We start from the raw sequence: 15411 nt of genomic DNA on the forward strand, positions 1-15411 counted from the left end.
TTAAAAATATGCTCCAGATAATTGGCCTGATTCACTGTTCTTCTACAGGAAGAACTGGCCTGTGGTACTATTTGTTTTGATTAAATATTTTTTCCACCCCTCTCGGGCTCATTTCAGGCACTTACCTGCCCTCCGTATTTTTTTTGGTTTGAATTTCCACTATCACCTTTTCTTCTGCACTGTGTAAAAGCTAAAGGAGCTTTTAAAGGTATGAAATCAGTGGACCAAATACAGACAAAGGTCCAGCTTGGGAACTTTCAAAGAATGCCTAAGGGCCGACCCATGCATGCTGTCTGTCCTATTATTGTTTACCAGATTGCCAGTCTCTGCTCAATCTCCTTCAGGAACCCTCTGTGGAATTCATAGATAGGATCTATGTTGGAGAACAATAAAGTCATCAGACCTTCAGGCATGGCATTCTCCTTGATGACTGCACTACGGAACCACTGTAGGGGAAAAATAATCGAAGTATTATAACATGCAAAATTACGAAGTTATCAACGTGTCCCGGCTAGATGCTGTATTACCATCCCAGCACCCAGAAAGACTAAGGATATTTAGGGAAGAGTTTTAGATCTTTCTCTCTCCCTTTCTCCATATTCAAAAGAGCACATAATGCAACTGTCCCTACAGAAATGGACAGCAAAAATTTCCTTTAGTTTTGTATTATATCATTGAATTTTGTACTGATTTAGTTCCAAATGTTTGGTTTGCAATGGTTTAAGCATTTCAAAAGTCAACACGATTGTGCCTGAATTCAAGATGTCTCTGAGATTTCATATGGTTGGGACTAGAAATTATTCTGTGAAAGATTTGTGTTCAATTGCACATGTTTATTAACATCAATACAAATCACTTTTAGATAAAACAGCAATTCTGAGTAACAAGCATTCAAATGAGAGTTCGATATTTACCTGAAAATTGACCTACAAAATTTTAGGGGATTTTGTAGTCATTACTAATTATTTATGTGAAGAATATATTTGGGAGGAGGAGGAGGAGGAAGAGGAAAGAGAGAGTGAAGAGATTAATTGCTGGTACGGAAGGAGCTACTCTGTACCCAGCTACTCAGCCTTTTATAAAAGGACTGCTACTATAGCTTGGGATGTTGATTTACCTGGTTGCAGTGGCAGCGGTAAATTCTGGGCCGGAGAAGGAAGAGAAGCTCACTTTTCCTCCCCTGCCCCTTCCCTGCCTTGAGATAATGTGCTGCTGTTACTGTTTGGGACTCAGCTCCTGGGTATTCCTAATCTTGTCACCCCCTCTCACTGGTGCTAACTAAACAATGAGTTCCAGGCAGACCTGGCAACTGGAGCAGATTTGGAGGGTTTTTAAAGCACTCTTTTCTTTCCTTTTAAAAAATAGAGATCTATTAGGGAGCCTACTTCAACCAGAGCACTAGTGCAGGATCCCAGTCATCCAGGATTCATTCAGAAATTGCAAATGCATACAACGTTAGGATAATGGGCAGATGGACTTGCCTAATGACTTCAAAAACCTGGATCGCAAAGAAAAAAAAATTGGCAATCAAATCCAAACTCCACCCTCTAAGTCCCACAAAGCCCAAACTATTCGAAAATACCCACAGGAGGCTAAAAAAGTAGCAAATTCTATTTCCAGGAATGACAGAGGAAGACGGGTGGGAGCTTCCAAAGGGAACCAGCACCGGGTGCAAAGCAGTACTGGTGCACATCCTTGCTGCCAATCTGTCTCCAGCTTTCTTGCGCACCCCATTTTTACTTCTGAAACCACTTGGTCGAGAGACCAGTGTGGACGAACTGCAGTTCTTCTTCACGTGCTTTGCAGCTCGTTGTGTATACGGAGTCTCGGGGAGGCAGGGAGGCCCTCCTCCAGCCCTTCCAGGGGAGGAAGCTCTGCCCTCATGGGCTTGGGTCAGGCTGCAGTGCCCAGCTTTGACGTAGGGTATCTCTTTCGCCTCCCTCTCCCTCCCAATTGCCCGCTCTGTGCCACTCGTTGCCCCTCCTACACCTAGGAATGCCTGCTCTGTACTACTCAATGCCCCCTAAACACCTGCTCGCCATTTTGATCCATCAATCGATGGTATTTATTGAATGCACGCTACGTGCAGAGCACTGTACTAAGTGCTTGGGAAAGTACATATCCACGGAGTTGGCAGACCTACTACATTATGGCTCTCAGCTACATTACCTATTCAGTTTGTGCCTCAGCTGATGAGATTTACCTCTCCCTGGCCTAGACAAACTCCTGGCTAGGCAGGGCAAATTGCCTTCCGGAAACATGAAGCCCACAGCAACTGAACACACATGTACGGATTTTTAAATCATTTTTTTGAATACCTAGCAACATACCTATATTACTTGAAAAAAATTCCAAGATGGACTTTTTTCATTCTGTTTAGTTTTGTTTAGGACTATATTAAAGGAAAATCATTAAGAATATGATAGATTCCATACCACAGTAATTACTTCTAAGTCCTTCAAATATGTTCTTTCTGTAGCAAGAATCTCCTTTGCTATGAAATATGCTTTGTCCGTTGGGGGTCGCTGAAAAAAAAAAAAAAAACACACACACACATACAGATGGATCAGAAATAATTACTAACTTCATTTGTCTTTCGCATTTTGAGTAGCCAATTTTCAACCAGTTATTCCCATAATATAGCATGTTCTGTCCTGGCATAATTTTTCTTTTTTTCTATGTAAGTGACCACAGAATCACTTAGCAGCCGCACTCTGTTACATTCATTTCAGCCATAAATGGGGGCCGAGCGTAACCGCCTTGTGTACTTTCCAGTGTTCTGTACTCTTGCTTATATGCTCAATATTGCAATCCTTGTGCTAGGAAGAAAGCAACTGGAAGAAGGAAAGGGGGTTGGAGGGAGGGAGGGAGGGAGGGAGGGAGAGAGGGAGAGAGGGAGAGAGGGAGAGAGGGAGAGAGGGGGAGAGAGAGAGAGAGAGAGAGAGAGAGAGAGAGAGAGAGAGAGAGAGAGAGAGAGAGAGAGAGAGAGAGAGAGAGAGAGCGCACATGCAAGGGTGCTTTGTAAACCACTATCAATCAATCAATAGTATTTACAATCGATTTCTTTGCACAGGTTCTCAGCCCTGAAGTTTCAGGACTGAGGCTTGTGTGGTTTTTGATGGGTGACCATCTCTAAAGGCATACTGGCATACTATTCTAACCTATGATTACTAACTACAGTACTGCATTCTCAAACAAAAATGTACAGGCCCTCAGAATGCGTGTCATTATTTTACTGCTTTATAAAACTGATAATATGCAGTAATTAGGAAGATTTCACATTTCATCCAATGCCAACTCAGATCCTCTGTTTCGTTTCTCCTGCCGCTTGTTCAAAAGTGATGTTTCTTAAATAAACTATGGTCAGTCAAAAATAATGATAGTATTTATTAAGTCTTGTCTTATGCTGTCGAGTCATTTCTGACCCACAGCGAGTCCATGGACATATCCCTCCCAGAACGCCCCACCTCCATCTGCAATCGTTCTGGAAATATATCCATACAGTTTTCTTGGTAAAAATATGGAAGTGGTTTACTATTGCCTTCTTCCACGCAATAGACTTGAGTCTCCACCCTCGACTCTCTCCCCTGCTGCTACACAAGTGAGTTTTGACTTCTAACGAATTGCCTGCCACTCGCTATCCAGTGCCCAAGCTAGGAATGGAAAGGCTCTGCCTCTGCTTGACTCTCCTTCCCGAAGCCAAGACTGGTAGAGTCCTGGAAATTCTTCAGATGCGATCCTGAGAGGGGCATTTACTAAGTGCTTACCATAACATTTGCTAAGTGATGGGATAGTTACAAAATAATGAGATAAGACAGAGTCCCTGAACTACTTGGGGCTCATAATCTAAAAGACAAGGGGCGGGAGAACCAGTATTTAATCCCCATTTTACAGATGGGGAAACTGAGCTCCAGAGATATTAAGGGACATGCCCAAGGTCACACAACAGCCAAGTGGCAGAGCTGGGACTAAACCTAGGACTCTGAATCCTGTGCTCCTTCCTCTAAGCTACGCTGTTTCAACTGTATGATCAATTTAAAAATTATGGCCATTGAAGGTCAGGTTGTCAAAACTGAAAATGGAATAGGAGGAACATACAACATGCAAATTGTAAACTTGTTGTGGGCTGGGATCGCGTCTACCAACTCTGGTAGACCCTCTACACTGTAAGCTCGTTGTGTCTGTCATATCACTGTGCTGGACTCCCCCAAGTTCTTAGTACAATGTCCTGCACACAGTAAGCACTCAATAAATACAACTGATTGATTTTTTTATGGAATTTGTTGAGCACTTACTATGTACCAGGCACTGTACTAAGCACTGGGATAGATACAGGCTAATCAGGTTGGAAACGGTCCATGCCCCACAAGAGGCTTACAGTCTTAATCCCCATTTTACAGATGAGGTAACTGAAGCACAGAGAAATAAAGTGACTTGCCCAAGGTCACACGGCAGACAAGTGCCAGAACCAAATTAACAAGGATGATTCTTGTAGGTTCAATTGCTCCACTTAACAAAAATCTCTAAATTTATCTTATCTCTGATTATTCTGGGGAATAAAACCTAAAACCCAATGGATAACCACTACCAACAAGTAATAACCCCCAGATGATAAAATCATCTTTTGGTTTAACAAGACCTAGTTGTGATTCCTAGATTCAAAAATCATTTATTTTCTCAGACATTTACTTAATGGAATAAGAAAATAACATTAGCTGTTTAAATATTGGACATTATAGTCAGTTCACTTGTAAGATTGGTGTTATGTTTTTGATGAATCCCATGGTAAGGAAAATGAATACTGTGGTATTCACATCCCTGACCAGTGTCACACTTACACATGATAGTTTGTTATGGCATTGACTTGTGTTCTATCTGGACAGGCATGTGTTCTCAGACTAAAGTTCCTTCGTTCTCCAAAACTGTGCTACTCAAACCTACTGAAAATACACGTTCAGGGAGAGCTAACCGTATCCATTCTCTATCTATGCCAAGGGACTCAGGGAGAGCTATATTTTAAAAATCTGATACCGCCCTGGTTGTCATATATTTTGTCATATAAACCACTACAAAATTAATGAAGGGGTTTTAAACATTTATAAAGTTTAAGTCATAACAGCAGGATAGAGTTACCTTAAAGTAAATAGAAACCACCTGAGGAAATTTTTTTCTTAATTTTATTATCCATTGAAAACTAATAAAAAAAATTTAGAGTTTTTTTAAATCAGGATCGGTCAATAAACTTAAAAAATTCCAATACAAATCCTTCCAAGATACCAACATTTTTTCCATGACCTCACATCTACGTTTGTGCTTTCCTCTAAAAAAATCCCTTTCTTCAGTTTGCTGTCGTTTCCTGCCCAAATAAAGAGCCATAAGGAAGTCTCATTGCAGAGACAATAATTCAGCACACCGCTCACCTAGAAGACCCAACAGCCCTACAAAGCCTGAAGAAAGAAACACTGCGATACAGTAGTAGTATTTGGGGCTGCAGAATAAACCACCAAATCGACCTGAAAAAGCATGGAAAGTGCAAGCAGTGTCAGATCACCTCCAAAGGAATTCAAGTATTTGCCAGCAGCCTGAAGAATAGACCATCCTCTCCCACCTGGAAGTGTGGGGAAGACCATTTGTGAATTGCTTTATACTCCTGATGACCAACCTCATATTTTAGGTTGTCGCAGAAAATGCCTCTACCAACTCTATTTTATTTTACTCTCCCAAGCAATTAGGTGCTCTGCACATAGTGACCGCTCAACAAATACCACCAATTGACTGGCTGACATATCTATTTTAATGTCTGTCTCCCAGGTAGACTGTAAACTCCCTGTGAGCAGGGAGTGCTCCCTCTAATTTCGCTCCATGGTATTTTCCCAAATGCTTATTACAGTGCTCTGCACACAGTAAGCGCACAACGACTACCACTGACTGACTGCTCCTGGACTGTGAGCCCATTGTTGGGTAGGGACCGTCTCTATAGGTTGCCGACTTGTACTTCCCAAGCGCTCAGTACAGTGCTCGGCACACAGTAATCGCTCAATAAATACGATTGAATGAATGAATGCTCAGGTCACTAATCCTTGAAAGCTACCCTCTTGCCCCTACCATTATCCACTCACTGGAAGTAACCCGTCAACTGTCTTGGGATTACGGAAATATGGTCATATTCTTTAATTGAGGTAATCTGACACTGAATGCGGGCCAAGAATGAAGAAACCATGAGTGGCAAATGGCATACATGATATACATGATGATATTCCAAAAGTAAAGTAGTACATGCTTTCTACTTAAGCTTGCATCATCATGATGCAAAATCATGTATTTTGCTATGAAAAAAATCGCACCCAAAGCAAAGTCGCATTTGTTCAACCCTGCTCAAATGCAGTTTTGCAACTTTCCGCTTCCATACCTTTCGAATGTTGTTTGTTCTCACCAATTTCTATTAAGAGGGAGGGGAAAAATAACATAATAAGAAGGGGAAACACGTCGACAAATGACAGGAATGAATAAAAAGGTGGCTAAATGGACACGCATTCTCACGATAACTTTCCAAGAAAGAGAAGGCAAAATAATAATGCTATTCCACATTTTAAAATTCAGGAAACTTGTCAAATATTTAGCCATCTCCCACTAATAATAATAATAATAACAATAATAATGATGGCATTTATTATGTGCTTACTATGTGCAAAGCACTGTTCTAAGCGCTGGGGAGGTTACAAGGTGATCAGGTGGTCCCACGGGGGGCTCACGGTCTTCATCCCCATTTTCCAGATGAGGGAACTGAGGCACAGAGAAGTGAAGTGACTTGCCCAAAGTCACACAGCTGACAACTGGGGGAGCTGGGATTTGAACCCATGACTCTGACTCCAAAGCCCGGGCTCCTTCCACTGAGCCATGCTGCTTCTCTAAGACAGCCGTTCTATCGGACTGGGGATGGTGGCGGGGGGAAGAATTCCATTACAGTGGCTCATCCAAATGGATTACTTACCTCTGAAGTCAGGGAGCAAATGAACTACAGGTTAGGTTGAATTACAAAAATATCCTTTTGATAACATGAAGTTACCAAAGGAAATACAAAAATCGCTTGCTTAAGATAAAGGTCCTAAGATGAATACAGTACACACAATGCAGTTTCCTACAGCTCACTGTACTGTGGTTGAAATTGAGTGGCAAAATTCAGAAAAGGCATTTACCAGGAGAAAAGTGTTAAAACAGTGCATTCCTGTGGACAATTCCAACAGATCTTAAATATATGCTGTTTCAGATCTTTACTGAGACGGTGGAACAAGAATTCAGGACTCTATGCATGCGCCTGTAATACTTATCACCCATGGAGAAACAATTACTTCAGTAATATTAAAAAATAATAATGCTTTGAATGAGGCCAAAGAATGAAAGGGAGTAGTTACAGATGAAGGACGCAGTATAAAAAGACATTTGTGTCTCAACCCAAATTCCTTCTATCATTTGAACTTGAGACAAAAGCCATGGGCAGTCAAACGGATCCCAGCCAGGCTTCCAGGGAATTTTACAGGTAGAAAAGACACTTATCACATTGTCAACAGAACAAAAAGTACCCAGGGCAAGGGTCCAAAGGCATTTTCCCCCTTAGATTGTGTTATACAGGCTACTCTTGTTACTTGGCAGAGGAAAAATGTTATTTTATTGCATAATATACTGTCGAAAGTGCTTTCAAAATAGAAATTATAGTGGTGTGCTTCCAAATGTGGAGAGATCTACAGCTAATTAAAAAACTATGCACAATAATTATGTAAATATTCTTATACTCTACTGTATCACCTCTCTGAAATCTATTTTCATGTTTGTCTCCCCCATAGACTGTAAGGTCCTTTTGGGCAGGGATCATGTCTACCCACTCTGCTAGAGTGTACTTTCCCAAGGACTTAGCACAGTGCTCTGCACACATGTCTTATTAAAATCGCATCTCCTCCAAGAGGCCTTCCCCTACTCTTTCTCCCTTGTGCATCGCACTTGGAGTTGTACCCTTTAAACACTCGATGGTCACCCCAACATCAGCCTCACAACACTTTTGCATATAGCTCTACATTATTTTAATGCTTGTTTTCCCCTAAAGTCTGTAGGAACGTGTCTACCAACTCTGTTGTACTGTACTTTCCTATGTGCTTAGTTCAGTGCTCTGCATCCAGAAAGTGTTCAACAGATACCATCTATAGGTTAGCTAACCGATCCTAATACCGGGTGGTAAATGGATTTAACTTAATCTGTTGGTCTATAAAGACATAGGATTTCTCTCTCTCGGGATGAAAAGCCTCTTTAGTTTGCCCCAAAGCAAAACTCCTCTCAGGGATGAGTAAATGTACAGGCAGCACTAAGCTTGGGGGGTATGGGGCAGAAGAGGGGAAGGATGGAAGCGCTTCTGCTCTTGCAGGAGTTCTGAGGGTAAAGGCTCTTTTTTTCTGCCTGCTTTAAATCCTCACACAGAGCCTTTCAGAAAGCCAGAAATTCCAGTTCTGTTTCACTCATGCACTATGGCACAACTGGGTATATGCTGCCAACAAGCTAAAGAAATGCCGGCATCAGAGGAATTGGGGGAATTCTGATAATGAGGAGCTTAGTGATTTACACAGCAGTGTTAACAGCCCTTTCTAGCAGAAGACCTTTTCTCACCCTTAAAGCAGCGTTTTGTTTACTTATTTTCATTTTGTGATACATTAGTTCTAAAATTTCCTGTCACTATTTTAGAATTTTTAAGTTATTCTTCCCCCTCAACAACACTTCCTTGTACTTGTCCCAATACAATTTCCCCTTCAGTTTTGTCAACAATCACGAATTCAAGCCTTAGCTCAACAAGTGTTTACAACCAATTTCGGTGTAGTTGTAAGAAATACTCATCTGAATCCAATGAATATACTCTTAAAATGGAATAAACACGCTCGCTATCTCCTCACCCAAACCACTTTGAAAAATATTAAAAAAGATTTGATTCAGGCACAATCCTGGCAGAATTTCACTTACTATGTAATCCCACAAGATGTCACTGAACACTTGATGACTTCTCTAAATATAATTGTTCGGCCATTAGTATTGCCTGATCCGGGATTTCTCACACCAGGAACTAGACAAAATAGTTGAGAATCGCTGATCTAAGATAACCAATTAACATCTTTTCTTTTCATTCTTCTTGCAATAACCCACAACTGTTTTAACAATATGATGCTCAAATAAGCAGCTAATACTAAACGCATCAATTTTTTGAAATCCTATTTGTTAAGTTCTTATTACGCATCAAGCACTGTTCTAAGCGCTTGGATAGATCCAAGTTAATCAAGTTGGACCCAGTCCCTGCCCAACAGGGAGCTCGCAATCTAAATCCATACCCATTTAAAGCAGAAATCTTGGGGGAATTCAAATACAGGATATATCTCATACCTCTACTGTTGCTTACTCAAAACACTCTTCTCTTTTTGAAGAATTTTGAAATGTGAACACTTTACCTTATGTTTAGTTTCCTCCTCGTCTTCAACTCCGACACCTCCAGCATCACTCAGGACAGGACTCAGAAGAGGGGAATCCTGTCCAGTTGGGCTCAGATTCACCTGAAATGTAGGGATCGAGGTCAATGGACTCTTCAGCGTGAAGGGAGAGAGGTGAAGACTGTCCACTGAGAGGCCTGAAACGGGAAGGGGGCCGGGGAGGATGGATTGAGAAATAGAAAAGAGTTATGAAGATGGCTTGTTCAAAAGGAAAAAAAACTAAATACCTGCAACTATCGGATTAGCTCTACGATGAAAGACTCACTACTGCTTTCTTATCCCTACGCGTTCTAGGAAACTCCTACAAAATCATACCTTTAAAGCTATAAATAGGACTAAATGGGAGGGTGGGTTAAAGAATCATATGATTGAATTAATGGAGAATCAAATTGTGTACTAATTCGAATATCAAATTTCAGAGGCAAAAATGTAAGATTAATTCCATTTTCTCAAGGATGTTTGAGTCTTTTTTCTGTCAATTTACAGAAGTGTTTTCTCTTTTATCATGAAAGAGATGCTATCATGACAGGTGCATCTAAAAACTGGCAACCAGCAAATATGAAGGCAGAGAGTCCTATGCTGAGGGTAATTATTGGGTTTCTAGCCCAAAGCAGTTTTTTAATACTGTGACAAAACTGCTACTGTAAAACTTAATGAAACAAAAGTTTATTTACATTTAAGTGACTTGAAGTGTTAATCCCCACCTGCCTAAACACCTTACTATTCCTTAACAAACTTAGCAGATAATTCAAGTTTTTTTCTGGTTTCTTGCAGCTTGAATGAAAGATATACTAAGGCACAGAGAAAGGGGTTAATAATAAAACATTATCCACAGAATGACAATTCTGGGAACGTCCTATGCAGTCAGCGAGAGAAGTCTGGACAGTGACTTGGCCTCTGGACTTTGGAATGGCTTGATGAGAAGCCTGGAAACAAGGAAGATGACACAGGAGAAGATAGGAAAGAGAGGGGAAAAAAAGGGAAACTTGGAGGGGTAGCAGGTTAGCAAGGCAAAGAGACCAAAACAATAACTGTCAAGAGGACTGGTCACCATTCAGCTTCTCCTGCTACTCCAGGACACCATACCTAGGACCATCATTCCATAGATGATCTATCGTGACTGTCAAAGGATAATTCTCTTCATACCACTTCACTTAATACGGTTTGAAAATCTTTTTTGGCACCTGGCAATTGAAATTATGCCTCTTCTAATATTGTATACTCTGTTTTTGAATAGATGGGAGGGAAATTTCTCAATGAGCCAGTCGACGATTAGTCTTTACGCACCCAGCAGGGGTATTGAATATTTATCAGCCAGTGAAATGAGGTCTGGCGTCCAATTCTTCCAGTGCCTATAGTTCTTCCTTACAGAAAATCAGAGTGGGGCATTAACTCTTTCAAGATCACTTGGAGGAATATTTTATCATGCACTCACTACAGTAATGTACTAAACTGATCACCTGATGGTCTGAAAGTGTTAATATGCCTTCCAGAATTCCTGACTTGCTTCAAGGAGACAATTGGGCTCTAAAATAACTGGACTCATTATGCTTCCATGTAGATAAAAATGTCTCATCTTAAAACAGTAACAGAACCCAACAAAGGTACATTTCAATCTCACTCCACAATATACCAGAAGCGAATCGGCTTTCAAATACAGAGATGTCAAATTTCAGAGGTATGAATGCAGCTAGGCACATCAACCTTTTCTCATCTACTTAGGAACAGGAAGAAAGCCACTAAAAATATTCTGGAAACCTTTAGAAACAACGTGAACTTTAATATTTAAGGTTTAAGCATAGTGATACCAAATCCATCAAGATTTTCCACTCATCTTTTGGGATTCGTAAATTCCCCTCTGATAAGCTCCCCACTTTAAATATCTAGTCATTAGGTTCCATGTTCTGTGACCTTTGGATTCCATTGTAATTTCCTCTGAAATAAGATTATCTTCTGGTAGCTAGGTTATCTAATATTGGACACCATATATGGTACCTGTATAGTATATGTTATCCCACAATTAAGAACCCACAATGACAATATTCAACTTATTTAAATTAGAATATCCATATAGATGATGTAATTTGTATACATATATTATATATGTATAATATATATATGCAACACAAATTAACAGGTTGGGGGAAAGCCAATATCACTTATAAATCTTCTAGTTTGGATTTTGAGTCAAGAAGCAGAACTACTTAAACATCAAGCAACAATAATAATGAAGCTGTGCTTGTTTTCACATTGACAAATTCAGAAAGCTAAACAAGTTGCACTCAGCTGCTGGAAGAGTCAGAATCTCTTAAGGCATTTAGGGTTAAAAGTTAGTGCTTATGAGGCAAATGATGACAGCCAGTTTCTGTACATACAGTACTATGCATTGTTGCATCTAAAGTTATCTTTTAGAACCAACTAGATTCCAAACCAAAAAGTACTCAGACAAAGGAGACCTAAATAATGAGATCAAATGAAACCATTAAGACAAAACTTTTTTATTGGAAATCTGTCTTTGAAAATTGGATACATTAAATTAAAATCATGTAAAAAAAATTTTCAATTTAAAAACAAATTAAATTGCACAACAACAGTCCCTTAAATGTGTTTAGGTTTTTCTAGTTCTAAAGCATTAACAAACCATTAGAATACTATTCCATATCTGAAGCTTTGCTCTACTGAATAAAACAAGATATTTTAATAACCAAATGGGAGTAATTTCCAACAGGAAAACCAGAAAGCCTGCCTATTTAATATCGGCTGACCCGATGACTCATAAATGAATGTTTCGAAGCATTCTCAAGTGGGCAGGGAATAGGGTGGCTATTCTTGTCCAAAGGGGCTAGCTCTTTCATATCACACCAAGGCAATATCTTTTTTTCTCCTGAACAAACCATAATTTCTAAAATATGCTAAGGAAAAAAACAAAAAACTCTGGGTGGGGAAAAAATACTTAAAATCACCATTTATCTGCTTTCTTTCCACATACTATTTCAATTTAAGTTTGAACTGTAGTTGTACTTACATAAGTACTAAAAGTTCTCCATTAATTAGTTTTGGGCCTTCTATTCAGCTTTGGGAGGTGCTGGAAATTTTACTGAACCATCACTAGAAAATGTCTTTTATGTTGAAAAATATCTACACCCAAAGCTACCTTGCTTGATTTTTTATTGTGGAAATTGAGCTAGGGATTTGATAGCTGTTGCTAATAACTCTGTTCGACAATATTATGCATGATCTTTCATGAGTCAGCTTTTACACATCCTCAAGATTAAAAAATGTAAATTATAGAAAGCCTCTTCAAAGAGTGCCATTTATATGTAATTATTTCCTAAATGATCCTGAAAGCAAAGAGATTATTTTGATGACTATATGGGATTTGAGGCTAATTTTAGACGGTAATTTTGTGGGTCTAAGTCTCAAGTGCCCTTTCACTGATGGTCAAAGCTTAAAACAGTTCAATCTAAAATTTAACAAGGTAAAGTGGTTATACATTAAATTTTAGTTCTGCATACATTAAAACAATAAATTCTGTACCCACTGGTATAATCCTCTACCCATTCCTTATCTTCTTCAAGCACGGGTTTTAAATTATAATTAAAATTCAGTAGATTGTTCTGGTTTTCAACCTTGACTGCATAATTCATAGGATGGGTAGCTGGTGGATTTTTCAATCGAACTGAACAAGTTTATGTAAGCAAATTTTACTAGAGGTGAATATTTGTAACTATCAATATAGTTATACACATATCCAAAGCATAAAATAAAGTCCAATTTTTGAATTTTTCCCCGGACTCATTGGAAATGCAACTGCTTCTTTTGGATTAGAATATAAATTCTCTTATAAAAATTGGCAAATTATTTTTCCATTTTACAGTATTTTGCCTTTTTGAAGAGTTTCACCGTTTTCTCGAGTCAGATTGGGAATTGCCTGTCAAGATCTGGGAAAGGTCATCTTCACCAGTGTGAGGGCTAAACTGGAATTTGGACATAAAACTAAGTTTCATGCAGTATAAATCTAATTATGATTTGGTAACAGTTTCTAAAATGTTTGACTTTAGCATTAGTACTACCATCATTTCAGTTTACTGTCTACTTTCCTTCAAAGATACTTTATTTGCATTAATCCAACTAAATGATGAGAAGGCACATACCAAGCTTTAAAAGGACAAAATCAAGTTCTCCATTTCTTATCCATTTGAACTATGTTCCTATGAAATATTCTACAATGACAATTCAATAATATCTGAGGCTTAAATGATCTCTGCACTGAAAAATGATTGGAAATGTGTTATTTTTTTCCTGTAACTGAAATTTAGTTCAGGGTGGGAGATGTGGAATGGAAGTAAAGTTGGAGAAATTTACTATTCAACAGTAAGTCAATATGCTGGAAAAGGAAAACAGCTGAGACGGCCAGCATCTATGCCTGGGGCTTGAAACTGGCAAATCTGTAGAAAACATTTTGGCCAAACATTTGGGACAAGCCAGGTAGCTGTAGCAAAGGCATTGTCCCTGCTAAGCCGGTTACATTCAGAGATCAAAGTTCTAGCAGCCATATTAGAGTTCTGAAAGGATCAAACTAAAAAACTAAAACTGTTCCACAAAGTTTTCTGAGAGAAAAATGTCAAAACATCTTCATTTGTCCCAATGCGTCTGCTTCAGAGGGATACAAATTAACATTTGGGCTGAATGCATGCAGATTCACTCTTCTGAAACATAGGTGCATATATACACACATTTTCAAACCCTAACCCCTGCCTTCAACTTTGGCGGGGGACGGGGGAGTTCTGACACGGTTTTAAGTTTGTACTGAAAGGTTACACAACTTTCACTACATCAAGACAGTGAAAATGGAAAATTGCTGGAAGGCGAATGGGCCTGGCAGTCAGAGCAGCTGGGTTCTGATCCCAGCTCTGCTACTTGCCTGCTGGGCGACCTCAGGCAAGACACTCAACTTCTCTGGGCCTCAGATGCCTTATCTATAAAACGGGAATTCCATACCTGGTCTCCCTCCTACTTAGACTGTGCGCCTCTCGTGCGAAGGGGTTGTAATCCGACTTGATAATCTTGTTTTTACCCCATCATCTGTACAGTGCTGGGCCCATATTATATGCTTGAGAAATACCACAATTATTATGGAAGTATTCCAGAAGCAGTATCTTCCAAGACTTATACGAAGGTACATATTAATAGCCCGAATTGATTTGTCAGAAAAAAATCACGGCCCATCAAACTGCTATGCCCAAATCAATGCCATCCCAAACACCACTGCTGTTCTTGGGGACCCCTCAGTTCTAAATCACCACTAGACTCCATTAGGATTGTTAGAGACCATAGATTGTAAGCTCGTTGTGGGCTGGGAACAACAAGTCCACCACCTCTAATATAATATATGCTCCCAAATGCTTAGTAAAGCACTCTGCACACAGCAGTGTTCGATAAATATGATTGATTAGAGATGGTGGTGCCAGGGGAACTTTGGTAATGGCAGCCAGAAGCTCTCCAGGAACAGTAGTAGAAAATGTTAAGAGCACTTAGTTACCCCGGGTGCCTAGCTAGTTTCTTGCCCTCCAACACTGGAAACCTTACTGACACTGGACAACTGACTTCACAATGTCAGAAACTGCTTTGACACAGACAAGTCTAAAACCTGGACTGAAGCCATTTTAATAAAACAGTATTTTGATTTTTAAGAGAAATATGGCCATAAAAAGAACACAGGAACGTTACTTACGGAATGTATGGTAACGTAGCAGCTTCACATGTGAAAACATTCCTTAAGATACTTGCTCTAATGGTAGTCTTGTTTGTGCTAACATGAAACTGCTGTTCAAAATCATGCGACATTTCAGCTCAAAATCAGAATAGTTTTCTTAAACTTGAAATGAAATGA

The 15411-nt window shown here is 39.5% G+C and overlaps 1 protein-coding gene across 1 annotated transcript in view; it reads right to left on the reverse strand.

Moving 5' to 3' along the window:
- Positions 1–15411, reverse strand: part of FARP2 (FERM, ARH/RhoGEF and pleckstrin domain protein 2) — a 109312-nt gene that overhangs the window by 23144 nt on the left and 70757 nt on the right. The window contains exons 14-17 of the mRNA XM_038748681.1: positions 9480–9655; positions 6410–6439; positions 2436–2525; positions 313–446 (exon numbers count right to left, since the gene is read on the reverse strand). Coding sequence (XP_038604609.1) covers positions 313–446; positions 2436–2525; positions 6410–6439; positions 9480–9655 — 430 coding nt within the window. The remainder of the gene's footprint in view (positions 1–312; positions 447–2435; positions 2526–6409; positions 6440–9479; positions 9656–15411) is intronic.

Source organism: Tachyglossus aculeatus, chromosome 7, assembly GCF_015852505.1.
Source record: "Tachyglossus aculeatus isolate mTacAcu1 chromosome 7, mTacAcu1.pri, whole genome shotgun sequence".
In the NCBI taxonomy this organism is placed as follows: domain Eukaryota; kingdom Metazoa; phylum Chordata; class Mammalia; order Monotremata; family Tachyglossidae; genus Tachyglossus; species Tachyglossus aculeatus.